The sequence below is a fragment of the Hypanus sabinus genome (genome assembly GCF_030144855.1).
Source record: "Hypanus sabinus isolate sHypSab1 chromosome X2 unlocalized genomic scaffold, sHypSab1.hap1 SUPER_X2_unloc_1, whole genome shotgun sequence".
Classification (NCBI taxonomy): Eukaryota; Metazoa; Chordata; class Chondrichthyes; order Myliobatiformes; family Dasyatidae; genus Hypanus; species Hypanus sabinus.
In genome coordinates, this window is record NW_026778979.1 from 467,289 (window position 1) to 493,358 (window position 26,070).

Here is a 26,070-nt window from a genome sequence, read left to right on the forward strand (position 1 = left end):
AGGCGCAAGGGGCCGAATGGCCACACCTTCTCCATTTCTTATTTTCTGAAACACGAGTTTACCTTTGCGCCTCACTGTTTCTTGTCCTGTCAGATTGAACAGGGAGCGCTGAGAGCACCGGACATCTATCGGCAGCCGCTGCAGTTATTTCATGTTCTCGTTGTTTATTTGCATTGGCGAAGTTTGTTGTCTTCTGCACTCTGGTTGATCTTTCAGTGATCCAGATATAGTTACCGTTCTGCAGCTTTGCTCTGTATGTTTGTAGGAGTTGTATGTGGCGACTTATATGTACTCTGTTAGTTTTTGGAATAGTCGCTTGGGGAATCTGAGGTGGAGGAGTATTTGGGGCTTATTTAAAACTATGCATAGATATTATCCAAATAGTGTTTATTTGACGGGTTAATTCTGATATTGAAACTAACTGTTATTTTTGTGGTTTATAACCAGAGGATTTATTTCATCTTTTTTGGGATTGTGAATATGTTAAAACATTTTAGGTTGATGTTTGTCAATTTAAAGATCAATATATTAATGTGGATTTTACTTTTTGTTTTGAAAATGTCTTATCTGGGTTTACTAATAACACCAAATCTCATGGGGATCATTTCTCTGTCATAAATATTTAGAGCGGATTTCCTTGTTTATTTGTATATTTAAAGTTAATGGTTATATATTCGTTGCTGCTTTTGTGTGCTTCTCTGGCTTTGTTAGCATATGTTTAGTGTTTCTGTTTTTGTTTGTTTTCAATAAAAAGTTAAAATATTAAAAAATAATAAAATTTACTTTGAACTTTGAGCCTCGGGGGACTTGCTTTGACTCTGAGATCGAACTGTGACTGACATCTCCAGCTCCCGGTAGCAGCCCGCCCTCGGACACACTCACAGCCAATCGGAGAACACCCTTGGGAGACTCTTGCCTCCATTGGCTGAGGAGTGTCAGTGGGCGGGACGCTGGGCGGACCGAAGTTTGGAACCGGGAACGAGTGGACCCGGTGAGAGACCCGAGACTGGGAGCAGCTCCCCGGGTAAAGGCTGCAACAGTGGCCGGTGTTTTGAATCCTTCCGATGGTGGAGGTGAAGATTCGGGCGGAGATTCCGTGAGATGTTTCAGCCACACAGGGTGTGCCCGGTCTTTCCCCGCCGTGGATCGGGGCCTGTTGTCCGGAGTTTCCTCCCGGTCCTGTCTCCTGCTGCTGGGATACGGGAGCTGGCCCGCAGCGGCTGCCGATGGAGCTCCGGAGTGTGAGCGCTCCCCTGTGCAAAAGGACAGGCTGAAGGTCAAGGGAGAACCAGGCGCAAAGGTAAACTCAGACTTTAGAAACAAGTAAACAGACTTCCGTCTTTTCCGCCTTTCACTCAGAACATGCCTGATCTTTGACCTCAGCGCCACTTTCGCGCAACGTTCCCAGCATCGCAGAGCCCTAAAATTTGTCCTTCAAATTTAGAAACCTTGTGGAGAAAATTCCAAAGTTTCACTGCCCTCTGGGTGAGGAAATTCCTCCTCATTTCAGTCGTGCTGAGGTGAACTCGGATTCCGTGACCCCCATTCCTCACCACAGCCAAAGGAAACATCATTGCTCCCTCTAGACTGTCAATACCCTGTGAGACTCTGTCTGTCTCAGTCAGACGGCCTTTTATTTCTCTAATTTTGAGACAGGCCCGGTCAGTATAATCTCTCCGAGGACACTACCTCACCTCCTAAATCAATCTGGGAAATCCCGTCATTCCCTTCATCCCACAGCCTGACTCCGGGAGGGAGACCAGACCTGTGCACAGTGTTCCATGTACGCTCTCACCAGGACCCCATATACCTTCAGAGGAGATCTTTATTCTTCTATTCAAACCTTCCTTCCCATTCAATGCTCTTCATTTAATATCGAACTCAAACAGTGAACAGACACAACACAGCCTCAGCCATGAATTTAAAGGGCAGGTGTTGCAACAGTTTGAGCTTCATACCGGGGGCCACGGAGCAAGCAGGGTGTCACAAAGGGAGGAATGTGGGAGTGTTGTATTCTGAGCCCAGCTGTGTGTGTTTGTGTATCAGAATCAGGTTTAATATCACCGGCATGTGTGGTGAAATTTGTTCCTTTGTGTCTGCAGTACATTGCAATACATAGTAATAAAAACTATAAATTAGAACAAGTATTTATAAAATTCAATTTGAAATGTAGTGGCAAACGTGAGGGAAAATACTGAGGAAGTATTCTAGAGTTCATTGTCCATTTAGAAATCTGACGGTGGAGGGAAGAAGCTGTTCCTGAAACATTGAGTGTCTCTTCAGGGTCCTGTAGCAATAAGCCGAAGGCATGTCCTGGGTGATGGGGGTCCGTAATGATGGATACCACCTTTTTGTGGCCTCATCTTTTGAATGTGTCCTGGATGCTGTGGAGTCCAGTGCCCATGAAGGAGCTGGCTGAGTTTACAACTTTCTGCAGCATTTTCCGATCCTGTGCAGTGGCCTCTCCACACCAGGCAGTGATGCAACCAGTTAGAATGCTCTCCACAGTACATCTGTAGAAATTTGCAAGTGTATTTAGTGAGAGACAGATTCCCCTCAATCTCCGAATGAAATATAGCCGATGTTGTGCCTTCATTGTAACTGCATCAATATGTTGGGCCCAGGATAGTTCCTCAGAGATGTTGACAGGCAGGAAATGGAAACTGCTCACCCATTTCACTTCTGATCCCACGATGAGGACTGGTGTGTGTTCCCTCGACTTCCCCTTCCTGAACCCACAATCAATTCCTTTGTTGCTGTGACACCACTCAACTTGCTGATCTATCTCACTCCTGTACTCCTCCTCGTCACCGTCTGAAATTCCAACAACAATAGTTGGGTTGTCAGCAAGTTTATAGATGAGCCTAGACACACAAACGTGGTGTAGAGAGAGTAGAGCAGTGGGCTGAGCACGCATCGTTGAGGTGTGCCGGTGTTGATTGTCAGCAAGGAGGAGATGTTATTTCTGATCCACACAGACTGGGGTCTCCTGGTGAGGATCCAGTTGCAGAAGGAGGTACAGAGGCCCAGGTTTTGGAGCTTGTTCATTACAATTGAGGGTCTGATTGTGTTGAACGCTGAGCTGTAATCAGCAGCCTGACTTGTGTATTGCAGTTGTCCAGGTGATCTGAGGCTGAGTGGAGAGTCAGTGAGATTGCATTTGCTGTAGACAGATTGTGGTGATCGGCAAATTGCAGTGGGTCCAGGTCCAAGGACAGAGAGGATGTGTTTCTCGTTAGGACCAACCCCCTCAAAGCACTTCATCACAGCTGCGTGTCTGTGTGTGTACGTGCACGCTGGAAACAGTGATCCTAGTTTAATTCAGGAATCTTTCCTGTAGCTGGGTATCTCAAAAGAGGGGTTATTGTGATGGGACGACCATTCTGATCTGAGCCAAATCATTTAGCCAGTCGATGCTGAACCTTTAGAAATTACAAAGCACATGTGTGTTTGAGAGAGTAATTTAAATGTAGGATTCAATATTTACAAAGTAAGTTTATTATCGAAGTTTACACATGTCACGATGTTCAATCCTGAGATTATTTTTTTTTTCGGACGAACTCAGTAAATCCAAGAATCATGATTGAATCAATGAAAGCCCGAACCCAACATGGTAGACAAAATACAATGTGCAAAAGACAACAAACTGTGCAAATACAAAAGAAAAAAAAGTAATAAATAATTACCATGAACAGGAGATGAAGAATCCGTGAATGTGTCCATGTGTTATAGGAACAGTTCAGTGATGGAGCAATTGAATTGGAGTAGGATTATCTCCTCTGTTTGAAGAACTTGATGTTTGAAGGGTGATAACAGTTCCTGAACCTGGTGGTGTGTGTCCTGAGACTCCTGCTCTTTCTTCCTGATGGCATCAGTGAGAAGAGATCATGTGCCACATGATGGGTTCCTTGATGATAGATGTAGTTTTTCGATGACAGCTCACCAGAGAAATGTGCGCAGTGGGGGGAGCATTTTTCCTGTGATGTACTGGGCCGTATCCACTACTTTCTGTAGGATTTTCCTTTCACGGGCTTTGGTGTTTCCATACCAGGCAACGATGTAAGCACTGAACATATTCTCCACACACATCTGTAGAAGTTTATCAAGGTTGTAGATGTCATGCTGAATCTTTGCAGGCTTGTAAGGAAATGGAGATGCTGTGGTGCTTTCTTTGTAATTACACTTCCATGCTGGGCTCAAGACACATCCTGGAAAGTGATAACATTGAGGAATTTAAGGTTGCTGACCCTCTCCGCCTTTGATCTCTGATGAGCACTGGCTCACGGTTCTCCTGTTTCCTCCTCCTGAAGTCAAATAATCACCTCCTGGCTCTTGCTGACGTTAAATGAGAGGTTGCTTTAAGACCATACGATATAGGAGCAGAATTAGGCCATTCGGCCCATCGAGTCTGCTCCACCATTTCATTTTAGCGGATCCAATTTCCCTCTTGGCCCCAATCTCCTGCCTTATCCTGGTCGCCCATCATGCCCTGACCAATCAAGAAACTATCAACCTCGGCCTTAAGTGTACATGAAGATTTGGCCTCCACAGCTGCCAAAGATACATTATCCATAGAGTCCATGGATTCATTACTCTCTGGCTAAATAAGTTCCTCCTCATCTCCATTCTAAAGACACCCCTCTATTCTGAGGCTGTGTCCTTTGGTCTTAGACTGTCCCAAAAGAGGAAACATCCTCTCCATATCCACTCTATTAATCATTTCACTATTTGATATATTTCAATTAGGTCTCCTCTCATTCTTTTGAATTCCACTCACTACAGGCCCAGAGCCATCAAATACTCTTCATATGACAACATATTTAATTTTGGAATCATTTACGTGAACCTCTTTTGGATACTCTCCAGTTTCAGCACATCTTTTTCTCAGATAAGGAGTCCACAACTGCTCACAGTACTCCCACTGAGGCCTCACCAGTGCTTACAAAAATGTCAACATTACATCCCTGTGTTTATATTCTATTCCTCTTCAAATGAATGCTGACATTACATTTGCCTTCTTCACCACAGACTCAATCTGCAAATTGGAAAATAGTCAGCACTGTCATTTCTTCGACCAAAGTGCATGCTGATACCCTCTGCTGACACTGCATTCCATCTCCCACTTCTTTGCCCATTCTCCTCATCTGTTGAAGACCTTCCATAGCCCCTCCATGTCCTCAAAACAACCTGACCCTCAACCATCTTCATATCATCTGAAAACTTTGCAACAAGGTCATCAATTTCATCATGCATATCAGTGATATTTAACATAAAGACTATCAGTCCCAACACAGACTACTGTGGAATCCACTCGTCAAGAGGCTCCCTTTGTACCCACTCTTTGCTTCCTCTCAGTCAGCCACGGCTTTGTCCATGCTGGAATCTTTCCGGTACTACCATGGGCTCGTGGGTTGTTAAAGCAGCCTCATGTGTGGCATCATGTCAGAAACCGTCTGAAAATCCAGGTAAACACCATCAATCGATTCTCCTTTGTCTGTCCTGCTTGTTATTTCTTAAAATAATTTCTACAGGTTGGTCAGGCAAGATTTTCCCTTCAGGAAAACATGCTGACTGTGGTCTATTTTATCTTGTGACACGGTACTCTCAGACCTCATCATTAATAATCGACTCCAACATCTTCCCAATCACTGCGGACAGACTAACTGGCCGATAGTTTCCTTTCTTCTGCCTCTCTCCCTTCTTGAAAAGTGGTGTGACATTGGCAATATTACATTCTTGAGGAACCATTGCGGAACATTGTGATTCCTGAATGTTCATTACTAATGGGGCCACAATCTTTTTATCCACCTCTTTCAGAAAGCCGGGGTGTACACCATCTGGGTCACGTGACTTATCTAACTTGGCCTTCCAGTTCCTCAAGAACCTTCACTCTGGTTCTGGTAACTTTGCACACTTCTGACTCCTGACACCCGGAAGTCCCACCATTATGTTAGTGTCTTCCTCTGTGAAGACAGACACAACATACTTATTCAGTCTGTCTGCCATTTCTTTGTCTCCCGTCACTGCCTCTCCAGCATCGTTCTCCAGCCACCCGAGACTTTATATTAGATAAAAATTGGGATATGTGTGCTTTAATTGCACAAGAATGTTGCACCAACACACCAGACAAATCTGATAATGTAACTCACCTGATGGATTATATTTGAGAGGCAGCAGATAGAATGAGAGAAGTGGGAGAGCAGTTCCACAATGATAACCCCTCAGTAAGTCAGTGGCCATTTGGGACTCTGGGAGGATGGTGGGATACTGGTTTACATTGTACAGTTCCACAATGATAACCCCTCAGGAAGCCGGTGGCCATTTGGGACTCTGGGAGGATGGAGGGATACTGGTTTACATGGTACATTTCCGTAATGATAACCCCTCAGGAAGCCGGTGGCCATTTGGGACTCTGGGACGATGGTGGGATACTGGTTTACATTGTACATTTCCACAATTAAACCCCTCAGGAAGCCGGTGGCCATCTGGGACTCTGGGAGGATGCTGGGATACTGGTTTGCATGATGGAATAACCATTGGAGGAATAATAATACAAACAATCTGATTACGATTCTCGTGCTCAGTTGGGAGTCTGAAAAGGAGGAGACATCAGGGTTCTGGCTCCTCATGGGGAATGGACGGGGTAAAGGGGAAAAGAAAGCCCTGAGATCTGAAGTATTTTCACTTTAAAGACATCATTTACCTCGTAAGTTCTGATGATATTGAATGTCTGTTGTCATGGGACAACAAAGAGGAGGGAATGGGGAAATATGTATTGAACTTTGCATTTTATTGTAAGTATCTCATGAGACAAAATAAAGTTCTACAATCCCCAGAGTGCTGAGCTAGTATATGCAATATATGTAGGTGACTAAAGTAGCAGGAGGAAACGACAAGAAATGTGCTTACTAAAGGAACTCGTGACTGCAAACACTGAACGCTGTGCAGGAATGAGGAAGTAGCAGAGACGACTCAACCGGAGATGGCAGCAACAACAAATGTATCGGGAACACGGTGCTCGCTGGGAACAGTAACCTCGACTCGTTCTTATGTACAGAGGGAATATTTTGTAAACGTTGTGTTTGAGGTCAGTTGGGAGTCTGAAAAGGAGGAGACATCAGGGTTCTGGCTCCTCATGGGGAATGGACGGGGTAAAGGGGAAAAGAAAGCCCTGAGATCTGAAGTATTTTCACTTTAAAGACATCATTTACCTCGTAAGTTCTGATGATATTACCCGGCAGGTAATAAAGAATAAAGCTGCTTGATGAAGAAACACTCAGTGTTGGGATTGTGTTCTGTGAGTCTCAGCAGAGAGATACTTGACAGGGGGTTAAGGGTGAAAGGTGCGGAGTTTATGGGGCACATGAGGGGATACCTCTTCACTCAGAGGGTCACAGGAGTGTGAAATGAGCTTCACCCACCCACAACGTCTGCCCCCGAATGAGGTGGAGCCCAAATGGCGGGTCCCTCAAATGAGCTGCTGCCAACCGGAGACCGGGGTCTCGGGCTGGTTTGTTGCCGCCAGAGAACATGATGTGTGCCCCTGGTGATGGACACACTGACGGTAGGTGTCGGCGCTGGGTGGGGGGGGGGGTGTCAGTGTTGTACTTGTACGGGTGGGTAGAGATATCTCAGAGCCAGTAGATGCCAGACAAGGGCTCGTCCTTTATTCTGGGATGTCCTGGTATCAGTTGTAACGGGGTTTACCCGACGGTGCAGTCTGGGAGGTCAGGGACTGGGCCGTCTCCAGTGCCAGTACAATCACTCTCAGCTGAGCCTGGAGAGGGAGCAGGGACGGTTCCTGTTGGGTTACGGACATGAAGGTCCAAACCCGGGGTGACGCCATTGTCAAATTTCACCAAAAACAATCAGGCCAAACAACTTCAGGCAGAACTGCTCAGGATGACAAACAGACATCAGTGCACAGAAATGACAACTTTTAAAATCAGAAATAAACCAAAGTAAAAACAAATTTAAAACCAGCTCCTTTGCCTGGGGATGGGTGGAATGGAAATGGTCCCGACGCAAATGAGGTGGTTTCACACCGTCTGCACGACTCAGTCGCCCCATTGAAGGAGTGGCAGTGGCGATTGAGTTCGCACTGAGAGGGGGATTGGACACGGAGGGAAAGGCCTGATGAGGGTCGGTTTGATTGCCGAGGGGATCTGCTGTCTTGTCTTGTGGACTGGCCACTTACGGCTTCCTCACCGGCTCAGACACTGAAAGCCCGTGTTTACCTGCACCCCCCCCCCACCCCGGGTCCAGGCAGTCTCGTCCCCCTGGGAGATGAAAGAGAAAGTAAATTCACCCACTTACAACTGGACAATGAGATGTGTTAATTATTTGGAGAATGCAGATCAAACAATTAGTGAGGTTGTGGATGTCACCAAAACCGGTGTGTGGAGAAAGTGAGGGTTGTCTAAGGTTCCAGTGGGATCGAGACGAGTTGGGAAAGTGGGCCGAGGAATTGCAGGTGGATCTTAGCTGTCACTCAGAAACAGTTCTTCAGGGGGTCAAAGACGACTGAGACACGAAAGAGAGCTTTTCTTGGGCTCTGGATTCAAACAGACAAGACTGGTGCACTCGTACCAAGGCAGAATATAAGTTGTTGCTCCGCCACCCTGAGGGTGCAGTCAGCAATTAGGAGCAACTTCGCACCATCCTCCACAAGTCTGACTCACCAGTCAGGAAGCATTTTAATTCTTCATTCCCAGTCCTGTTCCGCCGTGTCGATCCGTGGACTCCTCTTGTGCCAAGATGAGCTCCTCTCCCCGTGGAGGAGCAACACATTATATTCCGTCTGGGTACCCTCCAATCTGATGGCATGAACATCGATTTCCACTCAGGAGAACAAATTACCGTCACCCTCCTCTATGCCCCACTCTGACCTTGTACTTCTCACCTTCCTACACTCCTCCCGGGACCCTCCTCCTGCCCTCTCTCTGGTCCACTCTCCCCTCCTATCAGATTCTTTATTCTCCAGCCCACCCGTTCTTGACCTTCCCCACCCACCCGGCATCAAATTCCAGCTCGCCTCTTCCTCTCCCCCACCACATTTCTCTTCTGGCACCTTCCCCCGTGCTTCTCTGCCCTGCAGAAGGCTTTCTGCCAAAAAAACGCCGTCTGTTTATAATTTTCTACAGATGCTGCCTGAGGTGCTGAGTTCCTGCAGCGTTTTGTGTGAGTCGCTTTGGATTTCCAGCATTTGCAGACTTTCTTCTGTTTGTTCCAGAAATCGCCGTCCGTGACCAGACGATCACATGCGCATGCGTAAGGGTCGCAGGGGTTTCGCGCGTGCGCACGGTGGACAAAAGGCTCGGTGACTCGGCGGCAGGTAAGAGCGGGGATCCGGGCGGATTATTATCGGTACCGGCGTCCGAACCGCGACCGGCCACACCTTTCCTCCGCACCCCGGGTAGTCCAAGTGCTTACCCCTCTCTCTACGCGGGCTCCGGGGAACTTGCTGCTGAGGAGCGCAGACGCTGGAGCCGTGGCGGATAGATGGGTCTCTTCTTCGTGTAGGTTTCTGGGTAAAGAGGTAGCCATTGATCACAGGGCCAGCGTTTTCCCCGTTAGTCCGTAGGCCGTATTTGGAATCGCAGGGGGAGGGAAGGGGAATAGATGGATCACTCGGGCACCACCGAGCACTGAGGAGCTGACCTTCCAGTCAATAAAAATGTCAATTTTTACTGTATGAAAAGAAGGAAACAAAATCCTTACATCAGCTTTAGTCCTTGTGGAAATCACCTTTGTTCCATCTTGATCTGGACCTTTCTCCCTGTGAGAACTTGTTTAGTACCATTCGCTTTGGGTACATAATGATACCAATTACCTTTGGCCTGAGTAACAAGTGACCTGTAGCGTTCTCATCACAAATATGCCACACTCCAATGAGAACAAGGACTGCCCTCCCCATCATGTTCATTGGCATTGCCTCTGATGGGCTCTCCACCGTCAATCACCTGTGCGGAGGGGCAGAGTAATTTGAAACTCTCCAGGGTTTGCCATGTAACATCACATGCTCTTTGCAGTGCTGTCGTACATGACCAGAACTTGAAAAAATACCTATGTTTTCTCTAATTTATTTTTCTCAGAACGTATGGACCGAGTATTTGTCTGAAAGTTAAATGTTTAAACATCATGAAAACAGCACGGCATCAACAAAACACCAGCTGTGCAGCAGCAAAGGCTGTCTGTGTGGGAACATTTCAGTCACTGCGCAGCTCGGAATAATATGGGACAGAGAATAATACTAATGGAAGGAATCAGCCTGAGCTAAGTCACAGATTGAAATTCCCATTCTCACACAGACAGGAAATCTGTTGGGGAATTAGATGGACAGACCAGTTGCCGGCATCATGAGCAGTTGGAAGGAGAGTTTTTCCCCCAACTTGGGTTGATCCTCGCTGTAACAGTGTGATGTCAGAGTTCAGAAAGGAGATTAAAATTATTTCATAATATATCGGCTGTGAAAATTAATCAGATACAGGAGCAGAATGAGGTATTTTGGCCCATCGAGTCTGCTCCACCATTTCATTACAGCTGATCCATTTCCAACTCAGCTGCACTCTCCTGCCTTCTCCCCATATCCCTTCCTGCCCTAACTAATCAAGAATCCATCACCCTCTTCCCAAAAATAGACCCAATTACTTGGACTCCAGAGCAACTCATAGCAGCAAATCCCACAGAGTCACCACGCTCCGGTTAAAGAAATTCCTCCTCATCTCCATTCTGAAAGAACAAAGCTCGATTTTGATGCTGCGTCCTCTGGTTTTCGACTCCCCCACTCTTGTCAACATACTCTCCACATCCACTCTATCGAGACTTTTCAATGTTCGATAGATTTCAATGAGGGCCCCTTCATTATTCTGAACTCCAGTGAGTAGAGGCCCTGAGCCATCAAATGTTCTTCATCTGACAAACCTTATAAGTCCTGAAATATTTTTGTAAATTTCCTTTGAACGCTCTGCAATGTAAGTACATCTGTTCTACTTAAGGGGCCTGAATCTGCTCTCAACAGTCCAAGTGAGGCCACACTTTATAAATACTCAACAACACATCCTGGCTTTTATATTCTCCTACTCTTCAACATTATTTCCTCTCTATTGAGAAAACAGTCTGCACTCTCATTGCCTCTAACAAAGTGGATGACCATACACTTCTCTGAATGATGAGTTTCATTCATTGATGTCTTTTGTAAATCTTTTTTACAGGTTAGAAATGACAAAAATTGTGTACGGGAATTTTAAACAGAACAACATGTCAGTTTGCTGTCTCTGCCCAGATATTTAAGGAGTTACTAGATATTTAACAATGTACCACTGTTGATCCTTGGAGATGAAGAATTTTGTCATCACAGCTGGAAAAGTGCTTTGTGTCTGAAATGAAGTTTTCTGTTGTAACTCACTGAAATCCACTGGAACCGGGAAGCTGAGAACACACCAGCATTTGTTCACTGGAGATCAGTTCTTCAACTACATTGATTGTGCAAGGGGTTTACTACATCTGATATTTGATTTGTGAATTGACAAAGAACTGTGGGAAGGGATTCACTCTTCACTCACTCATCTCACCTGCATGCACAACAGCGAGTTCACACTGATAAGATGTCTTTCACCTGCGCTGATTGTGGGAAGGGATTCACTCGGTCATCCTGCCTTCTGACACACCAGCGAGTTCACACTGGTGAGAAGCCGTTCACCTGCTCAGACTGTGGGAAGGGATTCACTCAGTCATCGCAACTGCGGAGACACCAGTCACTTCACACTGGGGAGAAGCCATTCGCCTGCTCAGACTGTGGGAAGGGATTCACTTGGTCATCTGAACTGAAGATACATCAGCGAACTCACACTGGGGAGAGGCCATTCACCTGTTCAGACTGTGGGAAAGGGTTTATTCGGTCATCTCAACTGAAGGTACATCAGCGAACTCACACTGGGGAGAGACCGTTCACCTGCTCAGTCTGTGGGAAAGGATTCACTCAGTCTTCTGTACTGAAGGAACATCAGCGAATTCACACCGCAGAGAGGCCATTCACCTGCTCAGACTGTGGGAAAGGATTCACTCATTCATCTGTACTGAAGGTGCATCAGAGAATTCACACTGGGGAGAGGCCGTTCACCTGCTCAGACTGTGGGAAGAAATTCACTGACTCATCCAGGCTACAGGCTCACCAGCGAGTTCATACTGGAGAGAGGCCGTTCACCTGTTCAGACTGTGGGAAGGCATTTACTCGGTCATCTCAAGTGATGGTACATCAGCGGATTCACACTGGGGAGAGGCCATTTTCCTGCTCTGAATGTGGGAAGAGATTTATTCATTTATCTGACCTGCAGGTGCACCAGCGAGTCCACACTGGAGAGAGGCCGTTCACCTGCTCAGACTGTGGGAAGGCATTTACTCGGTCAGTTGAACTGAAGACACATCAGCGAATTCACACTGGGGAGAGGCTGTTCATCTGCTCAGACTGTGGGAAAGGGTTTATTCGGTCATATCAACTGAAGGTGCATCAACGAGTCCACACTGGGGAGAGACCGTTCACCTGCTCAGACTGTGGAAGGGGATTTATTCAGTCATCTCAACTGATGATACATCAGCGTATTCACACTGGGGAGAGACCGTACGCCTGTTCTGATTGTGGAAAGAGATTCAGTCAGTCATCCGACTTACAGACACACCGACGAGTCCACACTGGAGAGAGGCCATTTTCCTGCTCCCAATGTGGGAAGAGATTCTCTCAGTCATCCCACCTTGTGACGCACTACCGAGTTCACACTGGGGAAACTGTTTAAACAGGAGACAGGCTACAGGCTGGATATTTCACCATCACAGTTGCTGAATCAAGTTCAAAAGTGACTGTTGGTGCCGAACTCGGCAATTACTGCTGCTGTTTAACAAACCCAGTTCCGCACTCTGGTCACTGGGCGTGGGAGATATTCCTCGGCTAATGTTCCCGTTTAATGGGACTGGAGTTTAATGGTTTGGATCTGTGATGCAGAAATCAGTTCTAATTTAAATCCTGTCCACATCAACAGAATCTCCTTTCTCTCCCCTGACTATAATCTCCTATAGCTGCCACAAGGCCTAAATTTACACTTCCCTATTAAGCTTCAGAGTGGACAGTGCTGCCGGCCTTTCTGTTGCTTGCATGCCCCAACGGATCAACTCCCCACCCACCCCGCAGTATCCAACAAGGTGTTCTGCTGAGGAGAATGCCCACAGGACAGCCCTGCACTGACTTCCTAATGACCCTTACCTCTGCTGGTGGTCACGCTTCTCCTGTCCGAAGCTTGTACTCTGGGTGTGGCCATCTCTTCAGATGTTTCATTGATAGTATCTTCAGGCTCCCGAATGATCCTGAGTACATCCAACTCCCTGAACCAGTCAGTCCGGCGCTGTGAATGGGTGCACTTACTGCAAATAGTCATCGGACAACTGTCAGATGTCCGGAGTTCCCACATCTGACTGGAGGAGCATCCCATCGTGACTGCCCTGCACCAAAATACACCACTGTCTGAATGAATTAACATATGCAAGAAAACATCGAACGTGAATGGGTCAATGACAGTGGAAGTAGAGTGTTCAACTGTCTGTGTTTTTGCCATGAGGTCGAAGGAATAGATGTTGCCATTTTATGAAGCTGCTCTGTAACCCGCATTTTGTGAACTGATTACTATGGGATAACCTAATCAGATCAACTGAACACAAGAAGTTACTGGTATGCTCATTGTAAGCCTGAAATCACTCTTACATAATCTGTGTATCATGTACACTGACAGGTTTGCAGAAGTAATCTCGTTATCTCTGAACCTGAAGTCACTCTGAGATAAGGTGTGGATTACGTACAGTGGCAGTTCTGCAGAAGGAATCTCGATATTTCTGCTGAGAGTCTGAACGACACAGTTTGTCTGTTTGGAACCATAGTGGAGGAGAACAAAAGAAATTACCTTTGGCATGATGTTGTGTAGCCCTTGGACTACATCCAATGGAAATCTGTTAGTCATCAGCCTGATGGACTTCAGCCAACAAGAATGAGATGCGTCCTCTGAACTGATAAGATTTGTTTCAAATGTTTCAAATAAGGCTTGTTTCAAAACAAGTAAAGAGTTTCAAATGCAAAGGTGTGATAACTCCTGAGACTAACTATCACAAGGAAGAACCCCCAAGGAAGGGATTGGAGGAGAAATGATCGATCATTTGGATACAGTGGGATCCCCTGTTTCAGTGTTGTGAATTTGAGAAGTGGTCAGGGTGTGTATTAGTACAGAGGGAGCAGTGGAATTCATGTTTTAAGTTGTTAGCCTGGGGTCAACATAGTTACTTTGTTGTTTGTGCAGGAAAAATAAAATGCGAGCTGAGATTGATTACGAGTTGCCTGGTGAGTTTCCAAACTGATCTCAGTTGATGAACGGTGAACATATTTTTGCGCCCTGGGTGAACTCGAAAAGAAAGAAAAATGGTCTGGGACCCTGGTGACGAGTTGAACCACACAGTAGGTTAGGATATTAAAATGTGAAAGGGAAAGGACGGGCAGAACCCAAGGATTCAGAGGATTTCAGAGATTACTTTCATGGTTAATTATGAAGGAACTGGTCAGATTATGAGGAGTGGTTAGAAAAGTTTGACAGCCAAGGGTCCGGGACTGTGGAGGAAGAATTGTGAAAAGTAGTTAGTGAAAATAAATTAAAGAAATTACAGGGGATTAAAAATATTGTAATGTGATGTTTGTTGGATGATCCAATTGAAGTGAAGGGAGAAAAAACTGAAACTGGCGGAGGAATTGTGTAAGTGTAGGGAAGAGTTAGAAATTCTGACGGAGCAGCATCAGGTGAATTTGATCCACATGAGTCAGTTTCAGGCTCAGTGTGAACCGTTAACAAGAGAAAATGAGAAAACTGAAGAGGAGTATAAACAGGCGGATACAGAATTAGAGAAAGGAAAAGTCAGGGTCGGGATTTACGGCTGTTGTGAATGTCATGAAGAAATCGGCAGATGAGAGGAAAGGCTGCACTGATCGCAAGTGTTTAAAGCAGATGGAAAATCTGCAAAGTGAACTCTCAGCTCGGAGAGGAGTGATATCTGCGAGGACTGACGATGATGGTGATGCAGATTGGGGTGATTTAACGTATGAAGAGACGCTGATGAGGTAATCGTAGCCTTTGGCCTGAGTCAGATATGGTCAGGTAGTGTCCAAATTTCATAGAGTGTTTCAACCCTTAACCTCTACACTGTCCAGCTGGTGGATCAGAAGTCAGGGCCAAGTCACTGCCCATATAACCATATAACAATCACAGCACGGAAACAGGCCATCTTGGCCCTCCTAGTCCGTGCCGAACCCTTAATCTCACCTAGTCCCACCTACCCGCACTCAGCCCATAACCCTCCACTCCTATCCTGTCCATTCCTCCCATCTGTTCCTGACCTCGAGCTCAACCTCTCTCTCCAGCTCCGTACCCAGTATGGGGCTCTTTCTGCTCCCTCCCCCATCCTGCTTCCTTGTTGTTCTTTTCATCAAGGCCCAGCACAGACAGTAGCCTCCATGCTGACCGTGCCGGGAACCCACTACAGTCGATCTCCATGAGGAACAGCCACGTCCGCCACCTTTGTCCCTGCACTCCGGGACTAACAGTGTCAAAGCCAGGATTACTGGGGAAGTGGCCCGCCTCCCAGCAGGTTTTTCCGAGAGTGGGTGGAACCTTCAACACCCAGTGCCCCAATGGTACCTGTAGTAATGGAGGGACTGCAGGACACACCAGAGCCGGGGGTGTGGGGCTTGTGTGACACGGTATTCTGACCCTTTGACGTGGCCCAATTGAGTGCTGGAGTGGTGAATGAGATGATTCTCGGAAACTTTCCCAGTGCATTCAGCAGACAGGATAACTCACGGTTTATATGAAACGGAGGAAGGGAAGCTAACCCTTCTCTGTCTAACTTTAGCTTTCCCTTCAGCCCTGCCGGAGGAACAGGCACCCTCCCAGGGGACATGGGGTGATGTTCAGAAGGCACCATTAGAAGCTGCTGGACTAATAGAGGTGACAGTGAGGTTTTGCATAACTGCAGCCGGTGGAAAGGTAAGGAAACTTCTGTATTTGTGACAAGGTTGTGGCCAGTTTTCTAGAGTGTCTTGGGTCCTACTTTGGATACGCAGAATTTGACGCCGTGACAGAGTAGGAACTGGCCGAGAAACTTGGTATCGCACAGTACCGAGGAAAGCAGAAGGGTGTGTGAAATGATTGATCCATTCAAATCCCACACATGCTGAAGCATGGGCTCTCAGAAGGATGATGCGAATGAGGGAAAGGGAGTGAGGGAGAAAGGTACTGAGGAGGATAAGGGGAAACAGGGTTCGAAAACGACCCTATCACAGAACAAAGTTTGCAGTGGCTGAATGAAGGGAGAAGGGGGTGGGGATGGCCAATCAGGATGAGCTCAACAACGCCACCTAATGGCTGGGTAGTCAACGACGTGGTTGGAATATCTACGTTCCCCCTGTTACGAATACTGGATCCACAAAGAAATGATGCAATTCTGGACATGAAGTTTATTTTGACATTGATTACCCACAACCCAGGTGGGTTGGGACTTGTCAGCATGTAACATTGCTCCAAGAAGGTCAACTGTGTTACCTACAATATAATGCCCATGGTGCTGATGAAAAGCCACGACTTGAATCCAGAGTTACCCAGGGGGTCTCCAAGTTACATGTGCGATCACCACATGGTCGGATGGTGCAGCTGGACCCCTTGTTGAAACTAAAGTAGGAATCCGCCCCATAAAATTTCTTGCAGATGATAATAAGGTAGATGGTGTTGTGGAAAGCTTGTTTCAAAGCTTGCGGAGAGATTTCGGTCAGTTAGAAGAGTGGGCTGAACGTTGGCAGATAGAGTTTAATGCTGATAAGTGTGAGATCCTATATTTGGGTAGGAATAATCCAAATAGGACATAAATGATAAATGGCAGGACATTGAGGAATGCAGTAGAACCAAGGAATAATGGTGCATAGTTCGCTGAAGGTGGAATCTCAAGTGGATAGGGTGGTGAAGAAAGCTTTTGGTATGCTGGCCTTTATAAATCAGAGCATTGAGTAATGTTAAAATTGTGCAATGCATTAGTAAGGCCGAATTTGGAGTATTGTGCACAGTTCTGGTCTCCGTATTATAGGAAAGATATCAACAAAATAGACAGAGAACAGAGAATATTTACTAGAATGTTACCTGGGTTTCAGCACCTAATTTACACGGAAAGGTTGAACAAGTTACGTCTTTATTCTTTGGAGCATAGAGGTTTGAGTGGGGACTTGATAGAGGTATTTAAAATTATGAGGGGGATAGATAGAGTTGCCGAGGATAGGCTTTTTCCATTTAGAGTAGGGGAGATTAAAACAAGAGGACATGATTTGAGAGTTAAAGGACAAAAGTTTAAGGGAAACACTAGGGGGTATTTCTTTACTCAGAGACTGGTAGCTGTGTGGAATGAGCTTCCAGTAGAAGTAGAAATAGTAGTGTATATATATACATATGGTTCATAATGCAGGAGAGTCTCGAACCACCCTAAACATGGCTACATTCAATGCAACACATTGGGAAACAGAAGATGCAGTTATTATTGATGAATTTACGTGATACTCACGTGTGGGAGTACCGTTAAAATACATTCGAAACCTTGAGATTTTTTAATGTATTTAATCTTTTAATGTGCTCAATAGACCCTACATTATCCCAGAGTGCTTTGCTGTATGCTAAGTGAGGACGTGGCGGGAGGCGTGTGACTTTGGCTTCGAAAGACAAAAAATCAGATGATCGAAGTAAAAATATTATTATGACCTGAAATCACTTTTGTGTTGAAAATGCATTTTTGTGTCAGGGCCCCACGCAGCTGTATCCACCCCCCCCCCACCCCCGTTTCTTTGTAACATGTGTGAACATGCACTGTTTATTTTAAGTTTTGCAATTATTTTGTGGCACGAAACAGCTGTGGGAGTGGGGACAATGTTTCTGTTGCGTTTTTATTTGTTTTTGTGCATTTCGTGCGGAAGAGGAGTTGTTGATTTTTTTTTCTTGGTTTCGAGGCTATATGGTGAAGAAGAATCACAGGATTGTGTACTGCATACATATTCTGATAATAAATATAATGAAATGAAGGAATGAAAGAATGATACAAACATGGATTTCTGTACTGTCTAGTGTGTGTGTGAGAGAGAGAGAGAGAGAGAGAGAGAGAGAGAGAGAGAGAGAGAGAGAGAGAGAGAGAGAGTGTGTGTGTGTGTGCTTGTGTGCGTGTGTGCGTGTGTGTTTCGTTGTGTTTCCTTATTTGTTTTCCAAGTAATTGATATTAAAGACACCCGAATTCCACACTGGCAATGTGAAATCCTGGTTGAGCAGATGGAAATCCGTGCATCTGTATTCGGATATGAGATGCCTACATTTCAGGAGAATATTACTTGTTGGTGTACCGTTACGTTTGGGAATTTGAAATTAACTATTTTGTTAAGACTGGAATAATTTGAGAGCAATCCTAAAAATTGCTTAACTAACAAGATATTTTTCTTTTATAGAACAGAAAAGATGTTCAAGACTTTTGACATCTTGGTTAGAGTCCCCCAAACACAAACTAATCCAAGAGTTCATACTCTCGAGGAGAATGGTAACAGTAGGTGATTCAATACAATTTGACAAGCTACAATGACATAATTTACTTCAGTATTATGTTTCTCAATTGGCTCCATTGAAGTACATATTTAGAGTGGGAGCATATTGAATTGATAAAAAAACCACTGAAGGTTGAGTCACCTTTGTTGGGACAAACTAATTCACACAAACAGTCCACACATTGCACTAGTTAATTATTCAATCGCAATCTGTCACCACGGGGATTGCATATGCCTGACGTAATTGGTTTGTAAATAATTTTAAAACAGCTATTTTTAAATCTGTTATAATGTGTCCCTGTGGAGTCGCTAAATGGTATTAAAAACCGCAGGCATGGGCTGCCTTTACATTTCATTCCAAGAGATCGCCTGTAGCACAGTGCGGACAGGTCAATGGACAGAGAAAATGCCTGCAATGTTGGATAGGTACAGAAGTGTGGAGAAAATACTGTACGTGTTCATCGCCGTCATTGGAGTTCCTGGTGAGTGAGCAGAGCAATTCATGTTTGGTATTTCTGTGTGTTAACCATGTGAATCTGACAAGCTTCTAACTTGTTGATCATTGTAGAAATATCCGTCAGAGATTTTGATCCTGTCAGTTCAACACTCTGATTTTTCATATTTAAGGACAAGCGGAACTAAACTCCTGTCTCTCATCAAACTCACGTGATCGACTCGAACGTTGTTCTTGCCTTCAATGACACCCTGTCCGGAGTTGTCCCAGTGTGGGGACAGGCAGCTCTCCCGCAAGCTGTGACTGGAATGGGTTTACATTGTAAAGTTCACTGTTTCTGAGTTATCGATCAGAGAGAACCCCTGGTCCTGTGTTTCATATCTCCCTGTGGAGTCTGTCACAGTCGGATCCCACTGCCTGTCGGTCAATTATCGGGTCTGATCACCTGAACCAGTGTCCGCGGATCTGCTGACGAGAGTTATCGAATTGAACTGCGCTGTGAAATTAATCCATTAACGGAGCCGCTCAGCCTCACGATACAAAGTTGTTCCTGCTTTCCCTCTGAGACGCGTAGTAAATTTTCTCCAGGACACCTCTTCGTCCTGGAGAATAGTCTCGGCCCAATACCAAAGTTTGTTCAATTCCATGTACAGAATGCTGCCTGGCCTGCTGAGTCCCTCCAGTGTTTTGTGTCTGTTCCTCTCCTCTGCATGCCTTATCGGCCCCATCATTTTCGAGTTTCCAGGGGCCAAGTCAGTCACGGTTAAATCAATGAAACCCGCCACGACAGGGACTGGAATCGGGTTCAGCACCGACCGATGTAGTTCATGCAGATCGCTTTTATCGCCGACAATTGTCCACACATTGTCTAACCTCCACACTGAAGAAGGCAGGTCAGAGACAGTGTGACCAGTGTCTCATGTTAGATTAGCAGCCGTGTACTGACTCCACAACTCCTGGTCTTTAGCTGAAACCCGATCCCTTGAGGAATGCGTTCAGTAATGCCTTCTGTCTGTTATCTCTCTCTCCCCCACTCTCTCTGCCCCCTCGCCCTCCCACCTCCCTTCCCTCTCCCTGTCTCCCTCCCCCTCTCCCTCACCTCCCCCCCCCCTTTCGCCACACGCAGTGAATGTAGTGGCGATCGTGATCCTGTCTCGGGGAAAGTGCGGCCTGTCTACCTGCACCACTCGCTACCTGGTTGCCATGGCAGCGGCCGATCTACTGACCGTTGTCACCGCGGTCATTTTGTGGCGAATCAAATCCTATTACTTCCAGTGGAGTTTTCTGGACATCACCCCTGTGTGCCTTGTTATCGATGTACTGAGATGCACAGCCACAAACTGTTCTGTCTGGTTCACCGTCACTTTCACCTTTGACCGGTTTGTCGTCATTTGCTGTCAGAAGCTGAAAACAAAATATTGCACCGGGAAAACTGCGGCTGTGGTTCTAACAACAATCGGCGTACTGTTCTGTCTGAAAAATGTTCCCCGATACTTCACACGGCAACCCAGGGTGATCATCGACAATGTACCGTGGTTCTGTAAAGTGATGGACAGTTATTTCACTGACCCCAGGTGGGTAGGGTATGACTGGTTCGATACGGTTTTAATTCCGTTCCTCCCTTTTGCTGGGATCCTGCTGCCCAACGCTCTGACAGTCAGACACATTTTAGTGGCCAGTCGGGTCCGTAAGGGGCTGAAGGGTCAGAGCATGGGGGAGAACCGCAGTGACCCGGAGATGGAGAGCAGGAGGAGGTCTGTGATTTTACTCTTCACCCTCTCCGGCAGCTTCATCCTCCTGTGGATGACATTGGTTGTAAATTTCATATATTATCATGTCTCAGGGGAAGGATTCAGTTTCAATGATTCTGAATGCATCTTTATCTACGTCGGGGTTTTGCTGAGTGATTTCAGCTGCTGCACCAACACGTTTATTTACGGAGTGACACAGTCAAAATTCAGGGAACAGATGATCAGCGCGGTGAAATATTCTGTCCCCTCGGTGCTTCATTTTATTAATAAAGCTGCGTCCTGAGCACAAGCCGGACGCGGCCACAATTTCTCCAGTCCGGAGGCCAACTCCTCACATTCACCGCCTGATCTCGCAGTTGTTATTCCGGGGCCGACTGTCCCTTTGACCAGCAGGTCTGGGACATTAGGATAGTGTGTTTCTGGGGAGGGGCAAAGCACTATCCTGGACTCGCCAGATGTCAGTCAACGAACTACTCTGAAATGCCAGCCATCCATTGGTCTGGGAATATGTCCATCTACTCCTATTCCCACCCACCAACCTCACAGACCGACTTTCCCACAAGACAGCTGGTGTTCTAGTCTGATGCTGGTTGGATAATCAAATGTCAAACACACCAGTTTCCGCCTTACGCTTGAATGATTGGCTAACGTGCATATAAATAGGGCCGGTATTGGATACATTGTGGTTGGTACTCCAAATTAATGCACGTTCCCGCCACAAACTGGACTGGAATATGGTGTAGAGGATTGGGAAATAAAACCCTTGCTGCTTCTTTGTTCTAATGAAAACTGAATTACACTCCAAAAATCCTACAGATTGTACCACGTGAAGCCCAATAGAGAGAATCAAATTAAACTCATTCCCACGACTGAAATGAAAGATATCCGCCCCCAACGATTGTAATGAAATCTGTATTTCATTTCTGTCTACCTGATCACCTTCACCCTGAAATAGTGTGTGTTCAAGTGCTTCATAATGACAAAAACTACATGACCCAGTATGGAGTTTTCCAACACGACATAAGGAATAATTCGTTATAGTCGGGCTAATTCAGCTCGTATCAATATAATTCCTTCCCTTCTTGTTTTTACCCGGTTCTCCCATGAACGGAACACAGGTGTTCTCTAAAGGTGCCTCCCCTTGTGCCCAGTATCCCACGAAATTTATAATAAGCCCTAATTCTTAACCCTGCAAAACCTGAAACAGCTTCTGATTTGCAAAGTGGAAGGTCTTTATCTACAGTTGAATCTTCAACAGCTTTTGCAGCGAAATAGTCAACCCGTTCATTCACACCCAATTCTGAATGGACGCCCAATCCAAGTGAACCACAATATTCGACAAATGAACCACAATTGCTCACATCCGCAAATCGGTGTGTACCCCGTATATGGCCTACATACTGTGTACATCTGCAAATTACTGTGCATCCCATATTGGCCGAAGCATTCCGTAATCTGTGTACACCCCAAATCCATGTTCAACCCCAAATCTGTGTGCCCCTCCAAATCCGCAAGCAACCCGCAAATCAGTGTGAACACCCAAATCCGTGTGCACCCACAAATCTGCGCACATTCTGAAACAGGAGCGCACTCCATAATCATTTTGCACACCAACCAGGTGAAAGCTCCACATGCAGTTCGTCTAATCCCAAAGCATCATTTTCAAACAGTACACAAAACGGCTGACTCGATATTAAGCACTCGCACGCAACCCACAATTCTTGTGTAAATCCAAATCCAAATCCGTTGGCATATTCGACAACACAGAAATAAGAGCACACCACAAAATCTATGTGCACCCGTTGAAAGGACAAAGTACAGGGGTTATAGAAGTATCGGAAATTAAAACCCGTCACAACTCCAAATCCGCAGTCTCCAAAAAATCTGTGAGAACACCGAACTCAGTAAACATTGCCATAAAGCCCGAAAGCAATGAAAATCTGTGCCAGCCCCAAATCAGTGCGCACCCCAAACACCTCACATGCATAATAGCTTGTCTCAGAGCAAGAATCATTTCAAACAGTTTAGAAAATGGCTGTATCAACATAAAAAAAAAACCCCAGCCACCCAGTTGTTTGTTTGGACCTCCCGATCGGCCGAAACCCCAAATCTGGATGCAACCTTAAATCTGTGTGCAGTCCTACCTCCGACAGCACAATCCTAAATCTGCGTGCACCCCCAAATCCAAATCACCCCACCCAAAGCCGTGTGCCGACAAACCGCTAAATCTGGTCCCCAGGTAAGTGCGCCCCCACATGTTCGGGAATACAGCCATGAATTCGTGTGCAACCCTAAACGCATGCGCACCACCAAGGCCACGATTGTCGTTCCAAATCAGTCCCCACAACAGACCTGCTGACAACCCCATATGTGCATGAGATTATCTCAGAACAAAAATTGAGTCGCATTGAAAATCTGCCTCGACGTAAAAAATCCGAACCCAGTCCAAAATCCGTGTGGAAATCTTGAAGTGCAAGACCATCACGTGCTGCCACGTACGCACCCCGATATTTGAAAGCGGACATCACTATTCCCATGTTCGACAACGCACCCTAAATCTACGAACATTTGGGTGCGCACCCTCAAATATGTGCACATCACCAAACAACAAACCCCCTAAAAATCTGACACGCACATTAGAATGGTTTCAAGCAGTTCTCAGAATAGCTTCCACCACCTTCAAAAAGCTGTGTACATTCATTATCAACGTACAGGAAACAACCTTTATATTTGTTACTCAACCAAATCTACCGACACCCCTAAATTCATTTACATGCACGTCCTGAACTGGGGCTCTGCCAGCGAGATGTTTCCTGAGACGCCCGGGCAGAAAGGGGGCGCTTCACGCAAAAATTAGAGTTTCTATCATTGAGATAGTCTGTGAAGCCGATCTATTGACTTACATCCTGACCTCGGCAAAGTTGGATGCCAAAGTTCATCGTTGGTTCGTCGCGTTGTCTGCCTATGATTTCAGCCTGAAGTACCGGCTGGACGGCCGGAACATCGATCCAGTTGCTTTGTCCCACGTGAGCATGGAGATCTGGAAATGGACTGAGAGTGGAAGAGCGTTCCCGAGCCTGGATCTAAAGCAATGTGCCTGTTTTCCATCACGGGGGAGGTTTGAGCGGTGGGTCATTTGGGAACTTCTGGCTGCGCCATTACACAAGCCTGACAACTCTGGATGCAAAGCAGTTCTCTGAGCTGCTTCCAGAGGGAGTGACCTCCGCTCAGCGAGATGACCCTTGTGTAATCACCGTTTGGCGGCTGCTGCGGAAGCGGATATGGCCCAAGCTGAAATGAAGAAACACCCTGCAGTATCTCTACTGCGGAGAGACTGGCCGAAACGGCAGTTGAGGAACCAGATTCTGTGCCGGGTCACGTCTGCTCCAGACAGGTCTCCGCGTTCCCAGTTGATTCTGTCTGAGAAGTATCGGGGATTGTGTTGAAGTCATTTGATGATAATTCAGGTTATTTGGGGGTTGAAAAGATCTAGGGATTAGATCGTTTCTACTGACCCCGAATGAAAACTATGGTCGAAGTGTACTGTAAACCGTGACTGCGTAAAGACTGTGTAAACCGCGCATTCGATGTATTCGGAGGAAGACGCTGCCAACAAGGCCCATTCCGTTATCTCCTTTGCAGAGAGTGGGGCCACTTGTTCCAGTGTGTATGGATTTCCTATCAATAGAGTCTGGTTCCAGCAACACGGCGATCTTGGTTATTACTGAACACCACATCGGATGTGCTCAAACCTTCCATACAAAGGATCAGAGGGCATCGACCGTGGTCAGTGTTATACTCATTCTGGCCTCCCCAGACGGATACATAGCGATTAAGGAGGTAGTAGCAAGATGGGAAATTACCCGAAGGAACAATGACAGTACCCTTCCCCTCAACGGAAGCCTCGAGGCAAGATCCTCCATGATTGTCCTGATGGTCGCGGTGGAAGTGTTGGATGACGGAAGTGTCCAGGATAAAGGAACTGGAAACCTAGGAACACTGGGCCTAGTCGACCCCTGTCCCGACGTTTCACATCTAGTAGCCGCCGGATTGTTGGCGATGATCCGGGAGGGTGTAGGGGTTTCAGTCGGAGGACACAAGGGGCTGACGGAGAGTGGATTTAACTAGGAAACGTGCATAGATCTTGGTAGTTTAAGTCGGACCGCTGTGGGGTTGATGACAGTTTCGGACTCGAAACGTCCCAGGAAGCGAGAGGTGAGTTTCTTCTGCTCGATTTTTAGAGGGATGTCTTTGGATGAAAGCCACACCATCTGCCCAGGTCGATAATCAGGCGTAGGAGTCCGGTGTCGATCGGCAATCGTCCCATTGCGATCGGCTGATCTGAGCAGGGTCGTGCGTGTGTCCTCCCAAAGTCGCGGCACCTATAGATATGGGCCTGAACAGACGGCACCACGATCTGCTCTTCTTGCTCGGGGAACAGCGGAGGTTGGTTCACAAAGGAGCACGCGAAGGGAGATCTTCCGAAGGCCGCATTAACCAGAGAGTTGTGGGCGTACTCAACCCACGCGAGGAGGTCACTCCTGGTAGATGGGTTGTTGGTTTTTATACAAAGTAGCGTCGCCTCCAAGTTTGACATGACCATGGTTCCTGCCTTGGACCAGCTTGTCATTGCACTCTTTCCTCCCACTTTGCCCAGAAAAGACCCAAGGCTTGAGCTTCAACACTCCGTCCTTCATGATCTGCTCCACATTTGCCGTAATGGATTTTAGCTGGTCAAGGTTGTTGTGAGATGTGAGAATGTCACTGACGTATCTGTCGAGTTGGAGCACCTGCCGCTCCTCTTTGAGGTGAGTGAAAGGAGGGAGGTTAGCAGTTTCGCGCATTGCTGGTTTGTCTCAGATGTTCACTCTTGTGATTGCATATTCTCCCAGCTCCTCGTCCTCGGAGTCTCGCCAGAGGAATCTATGCAGGTGCACTTCCCGGTCTTCCAACCAAACCGAATTGTACATCTTTTTAATGTCACCCAGAGCAGCGTATATTCCTACTCCTGAATCCGAGTAGGACAGATCGAATCTGGTTGAGGACATCTGGACCTTTCATTAGCAGGTCGTACAAGCTCACGCCTCTGAACGTTTGGCTGCTGTTCCACACGAGTCTCACTGGGGTCGTGACAGAGGGCGGGTTCGGAGCAATAAGGTGACTAGAACTGGTCCGTTCCAGTTGAACACTGTGTCCTCGGACAATTTCATTTCAACCCT

The 26,070-nt window shown here is 46.5% G+C and overlaps 2 protein-coding genes across 5 annotated transcripts; both read left to right on the forward strand.

The window, feature by feature from the left end:
• Positions 1–959: 959 nt before the first annotated feature.
• On the forward strand, positions 960–12,808 carry LOC132385694 (zinc finger protein 234-like). Of its 4 annotated transcripts, none has more exons than XR_009509232.1 (3): positions 960–1,300; positions 9,233–9,334; positions 10,095–10,486. XR_009509232.1 is itself a non-coding variant. In XM_059957903.1 (3 exons), the coding sequence occupies exon 3, from the start codon at positions 11,607–11,609 to the stop codon at positions 12,789–12,791; it is 1,185 nt and encodes a 394-aa protein (XP_059813886.1). In that variant the 5' UTR covers positions 963–1,300; positions 9,144–9,334; positions 11,214–11,606; the 3' UTR covers positions 12,792–12,808. The 4 variants fall into 4 exon arrangements, 3 of the variants coding, with proteins under 3 accessions (XP_059813886.1, XP_059813885.1, XP_059813887.1); XM_059957903.1 differs by lacking the exon at positions 10,095–10,486 and adding an exon at positions 11,214–12,808 and having other exon boundaries at positions 963–1,300; positions 9,144–9,334; XM_059957902.1 differs by lacking the exon at positions 10,095–10,486 and adding an exon at positions 11,214–12,808 and having other exon boundaries at positions 963–1,300.
• A 5,663-nt stretch (positions 12,809–18,471) lies between these two features.
• Positions 18,472–21,578, forward strand: LOC132385697 (probable G-protein coupled receptor 139). The gene is made up of 2 exons (XM_059957908.1): positions 18,472–18,648; positions 20,227–21,578. Exons 1-2 carry the CDS (start codon positions 18,564–18,566, stop codon positions 21,132–21,134), a joined length of 993 nt encoding a protein of 330 aa, XP_059813891.1. The 5' UTR covers positions 18,472–18,563; the 3' UTR covers positions 21,135–21,578.
• Positions 21,579–26,070: the final 4,492 nt, after the last annotated feature.

What these genes read in the sequence shown, in the direction of transcription:
- LOC132385697 (XM_059957908.1), top strand. Translation starts at nt 18,564, where the DNA reads ATGTTCAAGACTTTTGACATCTTGGTTAGAGTCCCCCAAACACAAACT. An exon ending in TCTCGAGGAGAATGGTAACA is followed by an intron (nt 18,649 to 20,226) that starts GTAGGTGATTCA and finishes CGCCACACGCAG; the next exon opens with TGAATGTAGTGGCGATCGTG.
- LOC132385694 (XM_059957903.1), top strand. Translation starts at nt 11,607, where the DNA reads ATGTCTTTCACCTGCGCTGATTGTGGGAAGGGATTCACTCGGTCATCC.